At 31.2% G+C, this 16,897-nt stretch overlaps 2 protein-coding genes across 2 annotated transcripts in view; one reads left to right on the top strand and one right to left on the bottom strand.

Annotated features, from left to right (window-relative positions):
• Positions 1-6,540, bottom strand: part of Wdr82 (WD repeat domain 82) — a 24,465-nt gene extending 17,925 nt beyond the window's left edge. The window contains exons 1-2 of the mRNA XM_067278251.1: positions 6,214-6,540; positions 4,479-4,576 (exon numbers count right to left, since the gene is read on the bottom strand). Of these exons, the coding sequence (XP_067134352.1) occupies positions 4,479-4,576; positions 6,214-6,374 (259 nt within the window). The 5' untranslated portion in view covers positions 6,375-6,540. The remainder of the gene's footprint in view (positions 1-4,478; positions 4,577-6,213) is intronic.
• Positions 6,102-16,590, top strand: LOC136981875 (glycerate kinase). The gene is made up of 5 exons (XM_067278250.1): positions 6,102-6,132; positions 13,866-14,281; positions 14,908-15,059; positions 15,144-15,319; positions 15,733-16,590. The coding sequence occupies exons 2-5, from the start codon at positions 13,887-13,889 to the stop codon at positions 16,567-16,569; spliced, it is 1,560 nt and encodes a 519-aa protein (XP_067134351.1). The 5' UTR covers positions 6,102-6,132; positions 13,866-13,886; the 3' UTR covers positions 16,570-16,590.
• The last annotated feature ends 307 nt before the right edge of the window (positions 16,591-16,897 follow it).

Raw genomic sequence — 16,897 nt, forward strand, 5'->3', positions numbered from 1 at the left:
AAAAGCAAGGTTATTTTTTTAAATTAAGTAATTTCTAATAAGAACATGTGTATGCATTGTCAAATCAAATAGAACAAACTAAAAGTAGTATTAATTCAATATTTTTGATATAATTATCTATTACATCATTGAAACATGTAATCACAAATTTGAAAATGAAAAATACCAAATTAATAAAGAAATAATGTTATGTGTTTTTAACTTAATTCGGGCATCACAAACTCTAAGATTGTTATAATGGTATATAATTGTTCAAACTGTTTTTTTATTTCTTAATGTTCAGATCAATGTTCTAGTAGAAGAATTTTCTGTAACTAAAGCTGTCGTAGAAAGACTAAAAACATTTTTACATATAATAAAACATTTGCTACTTGAATAAAGTAGCATGGATTTCTATTTTTACAATATGGTGCCAAAAATTTTGCAGTTTAGAAGTAATAGTATATATTTTTAAAGCTATAAATTATTTTAGTATTTGAAAATTAATATAAAACAAAATAAATTGAGAAAATGTAATAGAAACAAGTAGACCTTTACACATTTCTATCTCAATCAAACATTATTAACACAATCGTATCACTAATCAAGCCACATTAAATTATCAGCAAATTATATTTTACATTTTTTAAAAAATATCACACAGTAAAATCCCAATTATCTGAACTTTACCAGATTACTTAACAGTAATCTGGGTTAACTGAAATTATCTGTATTTTTTAATTCTATTGCTTACTTAACTCTATAACAGTATTTAATTTTTTAATGTATTTTTAATTTACCAAAAAATCCCAGATGATGCTCCATCACATTCCAGGGTTTCAGAAAATGATGACATTCATGCAATGTTTTTTACTCCCTAAAGTTTACCAGCTTTGTATAGCCAAACAGACCAAAATGTTCTGGAATGTATGAAGTGGAATTATTGCCAAACAAAGATATAAGACTTTTTTCAATGTAGTTAATACATGTATAGCCTAGTATTATTATTAATGTAAATGGTTTTTGGGATTACGTTTCTTTGCGCATTGAAAATTGGATTTCCAGATAATCTAGAAATCTGTTTATCTAAAATGGGGTCAGATAATCAGGGTTCTACTGTACTTAATTTTGTCTTTATATATATATTTTTATATGTGAGAATGAATTTGATATTTTCATAAGATTTAAAGCTTATTCTATTCTAAATACACATTTTTTTGATAGGGTAACTGTACCAGTTATTGTTGCTTAAAAATAAAGAATTTTAAAATAAGCTAGTGAACATGAAAGCTGCACCATCTACTATTAGAGAATTAAATTAAAAACACATATTGTAAGAATTATTCCAGAGGGTTTTATTTTTTAATTAGATTTTGATATATCAATTAGCTGGTGAAATATTACAGCTAAGAATGACTTAATCAAATTTGTACTACTGTATTTTAGAAAAAAGTCTTTTAAGGAAAAACATTACAAATTGAAGGACCCAATTTAAAAAATGACTAAATCACATTTTCCTGTTATAAAGATAATTGAGGTTATAGATCTTAAACACTTCCTAAAATAATCCCATTGTGATTTTACATCAGCAAAGATAAAACTTATAGGATGTATATCTGTTCTGTATTTTATGCAACTGTTCATTAATTAATCCTAGATGTTCACTCAATTATACAAAAAAAATTATACTTAGGGATTTTTTCATTTTGATAGTGCACTTAACTTTATATTCTGTTGTTTTAATAAATGAAAATAAAGAAAATTTGTTACATGTATATTTTTCACACATACAGATACTTGTGAGTGTTAACAATCATTACAATTACAGTATAACCCCAATTACCTGAAGCAATGCAGACCAATACTACCTCAAAATCTCAGATAAAGCCAACAATAATGGCTATTTTGGACTGAAAATAAGAATATTAAAGATTTATATGATATTTACTTTTACGACTCTTTTAGTAACCTAGTGAATTTAATCCTATAGAACAATAATTTTAAAATTATTTATTACAATATACAGCTAATATACATACAACAGTTTTAAGAATAAACATCTATATTATTGCCGTTACATTTTAATATGAATGAATTATCATCAGATGTTTCTTGTACACTGTAAAACTGTCTTTCATATTCAGGTACTTACTATTGTGAGGCTCTGGATAGGTCCGAACCTCACTGAAAGTCACGTTGAAATCATTTATTTTTAGGAAAAAATTATTTTTTTTAGAGAGAGAGAGAGAGAAAAAAAAAAAAATAGAAGTTAGAAATAGTTTTTCTTAATGAAAATGACGCGAACCTTTAAACAATAGAACAATGGAGAAACGTAGATCGTCTATCTCCGAATGGGAATCGAATTAAACTTCGATTTTGACCTCTCCCGCGCCCCCGAAAGGTTTCGAATTGTCACCATGTGACGAGGAGAGACCAATCGGAAAGTCGAATCGGAGGAAAACAGATAAAACCTGAGAATTCAAGGACGCGACGGCTTCTTCTCCCGAAAGTCCCAAGTGACGGATCTATTGTTGTGTGTGTGTGTGTGTGTCTCGTGCCCATCTTCGTCTCCGTCTCCCAACCTCGGATCGACATCTTTCCATCAACAGAAGTCAACCGCATCGCCCTGGAATCGCGGAGTCGTCGAGGGAACTGGCCATTCGCGACCCAGGGACACTACTTCAAAATGGGACTATATTGGAAAGGAGAGGAAGACCCAGAGACTGCTGCCGACCTAGAACTTCCAAGATCGCAGAAATCTTGTAAGCTTCTTTTGTGTCAAATAAACGGTTTCTTGTAACCGTAGAGTCTGTCTCAGTGCCAATCGCCCACATACGACCCTTCACGACTGCTCGACCCTCTTGACATAGTCAGCCCCCAGTCGGAAACCTCACACTATACATAATATTGTCAATGAAAGTAATAAATTTGATCTTTTTTTTTTATCAATAGGTGGCTTGATTTCACGTACTTAGTGATTTCTTAAAATAAAAATTATGACCATAAACACAAAATTGTTAAATGTAGCTTAGGATTTACTGTTTTCTGGCCAAGAAACCACTAAGTAAAATGATCATCAAAAATTACGTAAGATGAAGTAGTAATTGCAGAAATTACAAAAACGTACTTAGAGATTTTTAAATTGGACTCTTCAATTAGTTTTTAATTATATTCACATTTCATTTAAACTGTATGTTATATTTTAATTGTACATGGAAATGACTGGAATTTTGTAAACAAGTATTTGTTTTTTTTTTAATAATTTTGAAAATAATTATCGATAAAATAAAAGTTCACATTTCAATACTAAATATACATGTTTCTGTATAAAGAAAAGTTTATATATTTACATGTTTCTCAACATATCAAACCTAAAACAGTTACCCTAAAACTGTCAATTACTGGTACAGTTACCTTATTTTAAACAGTTATTACAATGTTAAGATTAATATTCAATTTATTACTCTCTATATTAAATACGGAGAAAAAAAATACAGTAAAAGTGTTATACTGCTTATATAATGATTTTTCATATAAATTAAAAATTATATTAAAAAGACAATGTAAAATTTTAAAAATCGAATAAACTTTTAACAAAATAATTCAGAAAAATTAGGTAATTTAATTAATAAATTACAATTTTATATTTTGATTTTTCTAACCAATTAACTAACATTACTTCTCAATTACAATTTTTATTCCTCACTAATAAATGCTTACTGATTTTTTTATATCTGTAAAATAATATGCACAATAGTTAGTTATACATTAAATATTTAATATAATTCAAACTAAACTTATAATTGAAACTAAATCATATAAAAGTAGTTAGGCACTTTTAAGATTTGTAAACATTAATTATATTTTAGTTTGTTGAAATCTTAAATGTTCAGTTTTATTAAAAATACCTGTACATGTTTTTAAATTGTGTTCTAAAATTAAATATAATCAGAAATAATAATAGTAAACTCAATATAAAGTATGATATGCAAAAATTCAATGCAATACAACACTATAATTCAAAGTCTATATTTTCATAAACATTTTCACTTAATAAAATATTCAAATATACTAATTGATTTTTTTATTTGTTTATGTTATTGACGATAGAAAATATTAATGACAATTGATCTCCTCCCTTGAATAAAAATGATTAGATACATAATAAAATGACAATTTACATGAATATTAAACTTTTATAATACAAAACATTATTTTTAAATTAAATGATAAAAAACAAAAATACAGAAATAAATACAGTACAATGAAAACAACTTAAACTTCATAAATATAACCAATAACCATGCAACTGGAACTTTCCTATATTTTATAAATAATAATTTCTTTTAATTACAATTTAATAGTTTGTCATAACAGAATAATAAATGCGTATTTTAACGGGAATTCAATCCCACATCAATATATAAGGACATTGCCCTACTAATTTGTCATCACAGTTCTAAGAATTAATTATATCCAATTTAAAATATTTGACTTACCGTCTACTTTTGTTGAACTATGTATTGCTGTATTTGTAGCATGAGTATAATGGATCAAATCAACTCCATATTTCTTGGAATTTAAAGTTCTTTTATGGCTGTTTATAATTAAAAAAAATAAAAAAAATAAAATTTTTAATATAAACACTTTCATTTAAATACAAAGCTAAATTAATTTCATTTAATTAATTAATAATTACACCTCTGTTTTTGATAAAATTTGATAATTATTTTTAAAACAAAATATTATGTTAAATACTTAAATTATTAATCACAATAAAAAGTCATAATTTTAATTTTTTATTTGAGATAAGTGAAATTGATAGAAAACCGGATATTGAATTATGACAGATACGAGACTATTATAAATATATTTAAATTTTGACGTAATTCTGTTAATTCACAAGTTGAAAATTTAATAATAATATCCAAAAATCTTTTAAAAGATTTATTAGTTTAATCTTTTCCTTAATTAAAGATATTAATAAATATTCTTTCCTTTAATTTATTTGTTTTTGAACTAAACATATCTAATGCTTAAACTGTTTGCTTGAATAATTCTAGAAAAAATATTACTTTAATAGTAGATAAAGTAATTGATGATAAGGTTTTAGCTTATGAAGTGTAATAGGCTAACTGATAGATCTAATTATATTTTATGCACACAGTATATTTTCAAAACAAAACTTGAAATAAAATAATCAATTTAAAATCCACTAAATTTAAAAGTACATCCCTTAAAAAATAAATACATAGAATTAACCGAACAAAAATCATTCGTCCAAGTCTATCTCGAACACCGAAACAGTTTTTTCCCATTTTCGTACACCAATAACTTCCGACAAACAATGTACAGGAAAATAAATAAATAACCCCTCGAGGACAATCTATAAACTTCCTACTTAATGCATACTTTTAACGGAATACTACAATCATATTTTTTCACAAAAAAACACACGGCATAGTTTCAAAAAATTGGCAAGATCGACCGGACTTAAGGCCTCGTAATATAGCAAGTTACTAGCCAACACCAAAAACTTTATCAACATAAAAATATCTTCTACAAGGTGACTGTATTTATAAAACACAAGTTTCATATCCTAAAATTCAAATTTAAAATATTTAGTAATCCAGACTTGTATTGTAACTCATAAATAATAAACATGTTTATCAGTTTATAATAAACACTCATCGTGTTCACTGTAATTTGAAATTTAATATAAAATGTGAAATTGATTATTTTTCTAATTTTCTAATCAATTTCCAAGCACGTGTTTAATAGAAAAATAATATATCGATTTATTACAATTTTAATCATTTTCTATTCGAATTCGTCTGAATTATATTAATAATTACGTATTTATTTAACAATTTTTGAATATTTTAATACACAAAAATATAAATAAAAAAAAAAAAGTCGTCTGCTTTGAAACGTTCTCTTGTCACGCGCGGGCGCCATCTTGTCTCCGCATGTAACTTAACCGAATTTTCGTTTATACCCGATCGCACTTTATACACATCGACGATACGACTTTATTATTTCGTTATTATATAATAAATATTTAATTATCTAACGCCAGATAAGATCAATTAAATTGTATTAACGTCATGTGACAAAAGGCGGTTGTCATAAGCGGGCGCCATCTTGAAAAAGGTGAAGGCTTTTGTCTTTTATTATTATTTTATTTATTTATTTTTCTCTTAGGGGTTTTTTTCTTAAGAAAGACAAACTTACGTTCCTTTTTCGCAGTCGTAAATGACGATAGAGTCGTCGTCGCTACTTGATATGAGCGTATCGCCATTAGGAGAGAAGTCGATGCTGTTGATACGATCGGTGTTCTCACGGAATACTTTAGCCACGCGGAAACTCTGTACGACGTGATCGACTAGCTTCATTACGTGTCTTATTTATCAAGAATTTTGTGTATATTTTTATGAAATATTATATTTATAATATTTAATTATATAACGTAATCGACCGACATTTGTAATTTCTTTCCTTTCGATCGTCTGGCATCGCTGGCGCTGATCTTTCTAAAACGAAGAAGACGTAACGCCATTGGTCGAATTTAACCCTCGCGCCTTCTCTAGCTGCTATTGGTCGATTTCTGTTATATACGTTTTTTGATTTTTTAAATTTAAAAATTTGAATATATATATATATTTTAATGCTTAAATGATTCAAATTGTTTATCGATGTAAATTATTCTTACAACGGGGGAAAACTAATTGGATTATACAGTAGTATACATGGTTATAACTTAATATAAAAGATGTAATTCTAGACAAATTTCGATGATTATACACCAAAAAACAGAGCATTTCAATTGTTATGTCACCAAAAAAGCTCTCTTCTGCTTCATTTAACACAATAGGTACAAGCCTTATCTCTAAATGCTTAAATAAGTTATTCGTATATAAATTTGGGCGATTTTCCGTTCGTTTTATTTGCATTCCTGGACATGTTTTTAAAATTTGAAAGGTTTTAAATTAGACGTGGAAACGGTGAATTTTAACTGTGTTTTTTAATATAAATACTTTAGCATTGCCACGCAATAGATGGCAGTAGAGAGTTCTACAAGTATTTTTTTTCTTTCAGAATCTGACAGTTATTCTTCAGTACTCATCCGTGTTTTAATATTTAACTAACTGTAAAAAGAGCTTATAAATTAAGTACCAGATATTTTAAATATTAAATTTTCTCACAAAAATGAAGAAATTTGATCCATTTTTATTCTTTAAACTAGAAAAGCAAAGACCAAAGTACAGTACAATAACTGGAATATAGCTGTATAACTTTATACTTATTTTTTAAAATTTCTCATCTCTTTCGTTATCTCTTTTATAAATTTGGATATTTGTCAACTTAAATAAATTTTAAAAAGTTTAGAATTGTGGCAGATAAGGTCTGTTAGCAGAATTTCCTATCGAATCACATCTTCACTTGTGCTTTAAAATTCTAAACATAAAAAATAAAAATTTCTCACAAATAGAACTAGAAAATTTATATCTTGTATTCATTTTGTAAATATCTTATTAACTAATGTCAATCATCTCTTTGTTTATTCCATTAATTTATGCAAAATAATCCGGAAACTAAAAAAAAAAAATTCTTTAAAAATTGATAGGACTGAGAATGGGTAATATGTAGAGTACTACTGTATTTCTATACTACCAAATATATTAATAAAAATTTTTAACAATCGTTTCCAATACTGTATACAATATACTATGTGGTTATAATTAAAGTTGCCGTACTCAGACCTGTATAGAGCCCGTTCTCTTTGACGTATTTCGATGACAGCGTGTTCAACAGTAATCCCATAGGTTTCTCGAGAAATTGCAGCAATATGGCGGGTTATGCTTGCTTTCAATTCAGGCAGAGTTTGTATGCTTCCTCTATAGACACGACCTTTCAGATATCCCCACAACCATACGGACTCTGCCTGAATTGAAAGCAAGCATAACATTAACACACCATATTGCTGCGATTGCTATGGGACTAGTGTTGAACACGCTGTAAGGCGCTTTGAACGTGTGATTGACGCAAATGGATTGCACATTGAACAAATGTCGTGAATAAAAACTTTTTGCGTGTTTCATTTTGTGTTTCTTGTTCTTCATGCGCCATTTTTTCACCTAATGGAAGAAATTTGAACTAATTATTATTATTATTATTATGTTGGGTTAAGTTAGATATACTCGGTTAACACCGGTGGCTGTGTACTATGCCGGACCAAAGTCAAGGCATAGTAACCAAAACAGAAATTAAAGAAGTGTATCAGTGTGTGTGTCTGTATTCAGGAATTTTCTCACAATATGACATGTATTCAATATAGTGGCCTTCTGTAGAGTGATATATGTGTTTCTATTCAATTCTAATGTGCCTAGGCTTTTGTGTAGTGTGTGTGGTATGACACCTGTAGAGGAGAGAACAACAGGTACAATAAGCACCCTATCCATCCTCCACAGATGCCTTATTTCCTGGGCGAGTTCTGTGTACTTGCTAATTTTTTCAGTGCATGCGTTTTGTATATTGTGAGTGTTTGGAATGGATATGTCTATAATGTATGTGATTTTATTGTGTTTGTCAATGAGTGTGATGTCTGGTCTGTTGTGGTAAATTGTTCTATCTGTGATTATGGCTCTGTCGTAGTACATTTTGTGCGTGTTGTTTTCCAATACTGTCTGTGGAATGTACTTGTAGTATGGCTCATGGATGTCTAATAATTTGTGTTTCTTTGCAAGCTTTTGGTGTATTATATTTGCTACTTGATTATGTCTGTGTAGATAATCTGTCTGTGCCAAGAGCTTGCAACCAGACGTGATGTGTTGTATAGTTTCTGGCAAGACGTGACATTTTCTGCATGTGTCATTTGTGAGTGTTGCATCTTTGAGTATGTGTTTTCTGTAGTTTTTAGTATTTATGACCTGATCCTGTATGGCGATCATGAACCCTTCCGTCTCCCCAAAGAGGCATCCCCGAGCTAACCAGCTGTTTGACGCAGTTTTGTCAACAAAATCCTGGGCCAGGTCGTAAGGATGCCTGCCATGGAGTGCCTTTCGAGCCCACGATTGCTTAATGGTGTCTATGCCTTTTATATGTTGTGTTGTGTCCATATGATGTGAGTGTAAGTTTAATGGTGTGTTATTCGAATCTGCTAGAGTTACTGCTTTATGTAATTGTGATGTTTCTTGTTTCTTGTAGAAAAACTCTCGCAGCGACTGTATTTGTTTGTAGTGAAGGTTAACTATGTCAATCAGGCCACGTCCGCCATCTTTACGTGGAAGGGTTAATCTTTCTGTGGCGGATTTAGGATGATGTTGTTTATGCTTAGTAAGTGTTGTTCTTGTTTTCCTTTGGAGTTGCTCAAGATCTGTGTGAGTCCAATGTATAACTCCAAAAGAATATGTGAGTACTGGGATGACATATGTATTTATTGCTTTAACTGTGTGTTTTGCATTTAACTGTGTTCTGAGAATAGCATTTAGCCTACTTTGGTATTCTTTAATTAATCTTTGCTTTATTTGTGTATGTTCTGTTAGTTTGGCCTGTTGGAATCCTAAATACTTGTAGAACTCACCCTCTTCCATGGATTCAATAACGTCTCCATTTCCAAGCGCAAAATCTTCTTTCTTCAGGATTCCTTTTTCTATGTGAAGTGTTTTGCATTTATCTAGGCCAAATTCCATTTGTATGTCCTTGGTGTATGAATGTGTGATTTGTAGGAGTTGATGAAGTTGTTTTTGTGTGGATGCATAAAGTTTTATGTCATCCATGTACATGAGATGTGACAGTGTATACTGTGTTGTTTTTTCATGCCTGATATTGTAGCCATATTGTGTGTTGTTTAACATGTTGGATAATGGATTCATGGCTAGGCAGAACCAGAGAGGACTCAAGGAATCTCCTTGAAAAATTCCTCGCCTAATAAAAATTTGGTTTGTTTGTATGAAAGTGTTATGAACCCTGAGATGTAGTGTTGTTCTCCAGTGCTGCATAGTGTTTTGAAAGAATGCAATGAGTGATGGATGTATTTTGTACATGTGTAGGATATGTAGCAGCCAACTGTGTGGAACACTGTCGAATGCTTTTCTGTAGTCTATATATGCCATGTGTATGTTTCTGTGTTGTCTGTGTGCTTGCCGTAGAATGACTGAATCTATGAGTAACTGTTCTTTGCATCCCCTGTGGTTTCTACGACAACCTTTTTGTTGTTCTGTTAGAATGTCGTGTTCTTCAATATGTTTGTATATTTTGTTTGCGATACAGGATGTCAATAATTTGTAGAGTGTTGGAAGACATGTAATTGGTCTGTATTGTGTGGGGTCTGTGGTATTGTTGTTTTTAGGTTTCATGTAGGTGATGCCCTGAGTAAGAAAATTTGGCATGTCTTGTGGATTGATGATGATGTGTGTTAGATGTTTAGCTAGTTCCTGGTGCAGTGATGTAAACTTTTTGTACCAGAAATTGTGAATGTTGTCTACACCAGGTGTCTTCCAGTTATGTGTTCTATTAACAGTGTATTGGAAATCATGTATGTTTATTTCAACACAGGGCATAGTTGGTATGTTGTGCAAGTTTCTGTTCTCCTCCTCGATCCAGCCTGCATCAGCATTGTGCGTGACAGCACTGGACCAAAGAGAAGACCAATATGTTGTGAGTTCTTCTTCTGTTGGTGTGCCACTGTGCTGTGTATCAGTGTTTGCTTTGTTATTAATTTGTCTGTAAAAGAGTTTTTCATTGTTTGTAAATAATTTATTTTGTTGTTTTCGTAGTGTACATGTTTTGTATCGTTTGAGTCTACGTGCTTTGGCAGCAAGTTTTTGTTTTAGTGTATCAATGTATTCTGTAATGCGTGTGTTGTGATGTTCATGTTTTGTGTGTGTTTTTATTTTCTTGAAAATGTTTTTGAGCTGTTTCCTTAATTTGGGTGTTATGTTGTTTTTAGTGTATTGTGTTAGCCTGCCTAATTGCTGTCTAATGTCATTAATTTGTGTTTCTATTCTTCTCTGCCAGGCAGGTTTGTGATAGAATTGTGTTTTCTGTGTATTTGTCTGTGATTGTACTTTCAGTCCATGGTGTGTCACTACTGTGACTGCCCCAGCATAAACTAATGTATGAATGTCTGCGAGTGTAGAAATTGAATGAATGTAGTGTGGTAGTAAGTGAGTGTTTACATAATTTAGTGTTTTTCCTACTTCCTTTGACGTGTTGATTTTTGGTATTCGTGGTCGTTGTGTGGGATCTGTACCTGTATATTTAGTGAGTGTTTCCTGAAATATAAGTGAGAGCGTATTAACTAAATCCAAGTCTATGTTATCAGTGATGGATGAGGAAGTGTCTGTAGTATCATTAGTGGTAATTGTTGTATGTGTGTTATTATCAATGCTTGTTGCTGGATTATCCTGACAGGTTACATGATCTTCATTAATGTTAGATGTTTCTGTCTGTTGATGTATTTGATCAGCAACCTGTTGTTTGATAAGTTCAAGTGTTGTTTGTGGAATAAGGTTGTTGTGTATAATTGTTCTTTTTTGATCAACAACCCTTTGTTCGGTGACAGTGAGATGAGGATACTGTTGTGTGAATCTATGGTGTAGTTGTTGTCTGTATGCTGTCATGTTTGTTTCGAGTTTTGTGATGGTGTAATAAGTACGGATGATAAACTCGTTCATTTCTACTGTCCATTTCATCCGTTGGCGTGGTTTTCCAGCCTTTGTGGTCTGTGGATGCATTGCCACAGAAACACCAAGGCTGGGTTGGTTCCTCACATCTGTTGAGGGCATTGCAGTAGCCATGCTTGGGCCGGTGCTGCTTTCGCCACCGGTAACCAAGGGAGACTGTGACCTATTTTTCGAACGTGAGCCTCTGCCTAACCCACGAACGCGGACCTTGTTAACCCGGGCGACGTCCGAGCCGGTATCACACTTTGATCTAGTTATTACCATGATGAATATCTCCACAGAATGTGGGCGTGGTCACTCTTAGCTTCATTTCTCCCCATAGACCTTACTGGCATGGGTGTCCCTACCAGGAGCTTATGCTCCAAGCCTGCATTGAACAAATGTCGTGAATAAAAACTTTTTGCGTGTTTCATTTTGTGTTTCTTGTTCTTCATGCGCCATTTTTTCACCTAATGGAAGAAATTTGAACTAATTATTATTATTATTATTATTATTTGCATTTTCCTTTTCCCCCGGGGTCCATTTAACGTATATACCAAGTTTCATCAAAATACGTCAAACAGAATGGGCTCTATACAGGTCTGAGTAGGGCAACTTTAATTATAACCACCGTGTATTTTGACTTTTATAAGTCAAAATATATATATATCTTTGTATGTGTTAGGTAAAGGCTTCTTTATCGTCGAACATATTGGCACCGAATTTAGCATGAATATTCTTCGACACCCTAGAAAAAATAATGAAGCATCCGCACCCCAAATACCCGTAAAGCCCACCCTTGTTTAACCTAAGCCAGAGTAATTTATTTATTTTTTTTATCGTGTTCACTATTGTAAATAGTCAGGTCAATACTATACATTTTAGTTACTAAGATCGTTATTTTTATCATTCTGTTCCAACCAACCTCAACAATACCCCCCCCCCCTCAAAAGCACGAGCAATGCCGTGCACGGCTATATTATATTATTCAATTAGACATGGTCTACATTTGATATTTTTATGTGTTGAAATTTGAAAACGCGTTTAATTTCATTGTTATTAGATTAAATTTCGATTTTTTTTTTCTACTTTAATTTGATATCAGATATTTTTCTTTATGATTTAAGTTCAACGTGTTTTTAATTCATTTAGATGTTGAAGGCCACATTGTAACCTTTACTCTGATATTAACGTTCCCATTAATATAAAACTTATATATTTCATTTTTTACAGTTGAAAACCCGTTCTGATATCTAAACTACACACGAGACTTTTTTTTTTAGTGTTTCAATTTCCTTTAATGTTGAATTACATGTTTCCTATTAGAAATACCTTTCTTTAAACGATCTTCCGAAGTAATAACACAATCTCTTTTTCTTTCCAGTAATAATATTTGTTCAAACTAATAAAACGATTGTTTATATTTCTTTTTCAATTCGGTTTGCCAATTTTTAACGTGGATAAGAATCGAAAAAAATTATCGAATAAATGTCAGAATACTACATTATTATCGAAAAAAAAAAATTCCTTCCTTTCCTATCCTTAACGTTGTTTTTATTAAATAAATTCCATACTTTCTACTGGTACATTTTTTTAAAAAATCGGGATGCTAAAAATAACCTAGAATCTCTGTTAATTTTTAGAATAAAATTAATTCAGCAAGATTATTGAAGACTTACCTAAGCCGAACAAAGTGTAAGTTGATACGATACAGCAATAAAAATCAAGTCTAATAATTGATGCGGTAACTTTTGGCAGTAAGTAATCACTTCTGCAATAAATAATCTTGACTAAACTTAGTACACGATTTTTTAGAATTAAGATACTTTTATTCTATTCTTAGAATTAATTCTGTAGAATTTTTAATTGTTTTATGCTTTGGTTAGTTTTGAAAGATAAAAGACTGTTGTAGACTAAACACAAACAAAATTTGTATCCGGTTTCTACTGAAAATAATACAAAATACTCGTAGTTTTGCTACAAAACTGTTGATCGAAGTTAAAGTATAGAGAGTAAAATCTATTAACAAAACAGTGATCACAAAAATAAATATAAGAAGGTGTATTCAAGGCCAACTTAACAGCTGGAAGCAAATTAGTCTATGATGCAATAACAAGTGACTCTTAACGATCACTTGTTTACCAAAATAACAGTCGTATATCGATAACAATATATACACACGACCTTCGCTAATTTTTCATTTTTTCATTTTTTTTCTAGTTACCGCTTCGTTATATACATATGTGTGTATATATGAAAGGACTATCTTATGTAAACAACAGAAATATATGGAGGAAAGTCAAAACGGTTTTCTGCAGGAAATACCAAAATAACTTAAGAATGAAGACAGATATATTGGCCATGAAAACTGATGCCATAAACATATTCAAGCATGGTGTTGATGCAGTTCTACCACAACAGCTGATTAGTAATATATTGAAGTTAACAGAAGATCGAAAATTGGTGATTGGGGAGAAAAGCTACGATGTTAAGGAAAATGTTTATCTCGTCGGTTTTGGTAAAGCTGTTTCGGGTATGGCAAGAGCGATAGAAGATATTTTGGGGCATCATTTAGTTAAAGGAGTAATCAGTGTGCCTATTGGAATCGTGAAATTAATGGAAGATATGGGTAAAAAGTAAGATTTGTACATTTAATTTTACACACACACACACACACACACACACACACACACGCATATATACTGTATATAGTTAATCTAAGAAATACTGCCAAAAGGGATTAATTATATTAAGGATTGTATAAACGAACTCTGACCTTTAATCCCACTTAAAAGAGTTACATAAGAGTTTTGTTTGTTTTATCAAAGAATTAAGGATCTCGCTTGTCTATTTGAACTCGTGTTTGAGGCCATCTGGCTTTTTAAAATTTTTTTTTTTACTTTTATTTTTAGTAAATAAATATAGTTAATATCTGGAAATTTTTGCAACATAATTTAAAAATAAAATAACAAAAAATTCCCGAAATAAATACCACATAAGAAAAACAAACATGTAAAATAACAAACCGCATATAATTACAAACAGATTTCTTTAAAATGATCATATTTCAATATGATCTTAACATAGAGTCAAAATTATTATGTCTGGATAATGTTATCTTGTTTAGGTTAATTTAATATATGAACTCTGATAAACCGACAACCCATAATAAAATTCAGAGTGAAATATTTTACGTGAAAACAAAATATTATATTAATAATAAAATAAAACAATTAATTTTTCTTATTTATTAACTTGTTAGCAAAATGCTTCCACGACCAAACGGTAAGATAAGATTGTTAGAAGGAGCCAAGGACAATATACCAGATGAGTCTGCTTGGCAAGCAGCCACCGATATTGTTTCTTTAGTATCTGGTCTTGACTCTAGAGACCTTTTAATCGTGCTGATATCCGGTACGTCAAATCTCGCTGTTCAGAAGAAAAAAAAATTTAATCAAGAGATTATAACACAATTAATGATTCTTTCCTGTCTTTCAGGAGGAGGTTCGGCTTTGCTTCCGTCTCCTCTACCACCCGTTACATTAGAAGAAAAGCAAACATTAATTAAACAGTTAACGGCAAAAGGTGCAACAATTCAAGAACTTAACTCAATTCGGAAAAGATTATCACAGGTTAAAGGAGGAGGACTCGCTAAAATTGCATATCCTACAAAGGTTTTTTTAATAATGTTTTTTTTTTTCGTTTTAAAGATAATTAATGTGTTAGAGCCAAAAGCTGTAGATATATAAGCTATATATTATACGAGAAAAAATTATTTTATATAGTTTTAATGTAAAGGAGTGAATGACAGATAAACTTTGACTCATCTAGATGGAAAAAACCAACTAACTAACTAAATATGATCCCGAGGATTGCTTATTGCGCGATCGTGTTCCTTAAACAGAAATGATAAATTTTCAATTTTTTTTAATGCATTAAAATGTGATTCATTCACTGACTAATATTTATGGAAGTAATTAAAATAATCCTGGGAAAGAGTAGCTAATTTTTTAATCTTAGCGTATCAAATGTTAGGCGGGAGGGGAAAAAAACGAATTTTTGCTTAATTTAATTAATTTTTTTCCAGGTTGTATCTTTAATATTATCAGATATTGTAGGTGATCCTATAGACTTGATAGCCAGTGCCCCAACTGTAATTAACAAAGATCCGCCGGATTTACCATTAAAAATTTTACAGAAGTACGATCTACTGGAAAAAATTCCATCGAGTGTTTTGAAAGTCTTGAAAGACGTCGATGGCGAAGAGTCGAAACTCGATTTCGATCACGTCGATAATGTATTAATAGGTAATAATCGATTATCAATCGAAGCAGCCGGCAAGGCAGCCATTAATCTTGGATATTCTTCGATAATATTGAATATTGAACTTACTGGAGTCGCTCGACACGTCGGAGTGGCACTTGCAAAGTTGGGTATCTTTGCCAGCGGTGGCGCCTACACCAAAGACGATTTGTCAGAATTAGAAAGAGTTTTGCTATTATCGAGCGAAAGAATCGAAGAAGTAATACAGAAATCTAAAACATCTAAAAGCGGAATTTGCATAATCAGCGGAGGAGAAACCGTTGTTCTACTCGAAGGAAACGGAAGAGGAGGAAGAAATCAGGAAATGGCTTTGGCTGCTCTGTTAACTTTATCATCATCATCATCTAGCTCTTATCGGCTCGATAGAGAGATAATATTCTTAAGTGCTGGTACTGATGGCATCGATGGCCCCACGGAGGCTGCGGGTGCAATTGCATATCGTGGCATCATGTCCAGTGAAGATAATACAGCAGCGGTGGCTTATTTAGAAAATAATGACTCGCATAATTTTTATAGGTCGGTTAATAATGGTGATGACTTAGTTATAACTGGTCATACTGGCACTAATGTAATGGACTTACAAATACTGCTCTTGCGTTAATAAAGTTTTGTGTCATATTCATTTAACTCTCTTCGGAAATAGCTTAGTGACATGATTGATCGTTTCCAGAATTTTACATCCCTCTTCCTACGAATACGGAAACTTGATGTGTTCATTTGATTTTGCATGCATCATTACAGAGATAGTATACTAGTAATTTCATTTTAAAAAGGCTATTTCAATGTTTTTTAGTACATATTTTTCTGTATTTACGTATCGAGATACTTTATAACTTTTTAACGAATTCAATTTATCAAAAATGCTTGAGAAATTAAAACGAAACGAATTTTAAAAAGTTAATTATCCGTGATGAGGTCACGTCCATGTT

This window comes from Centruroides vittatus, unplaced genomic scaffold (genome assembly GCF_030686945.1).
Source record: "Centruroides vittatus isolate TY-2023 unplaced genomic scaffold, ASM3068694v2 contig_799, whole genome shotgun sequence".
Lineage (NCBI taxonomy): Eukaryota > Metazoa > Arthropoda > Arachnida > Scorpiones > Buthidae > Centruroides > Centruroides vittatus.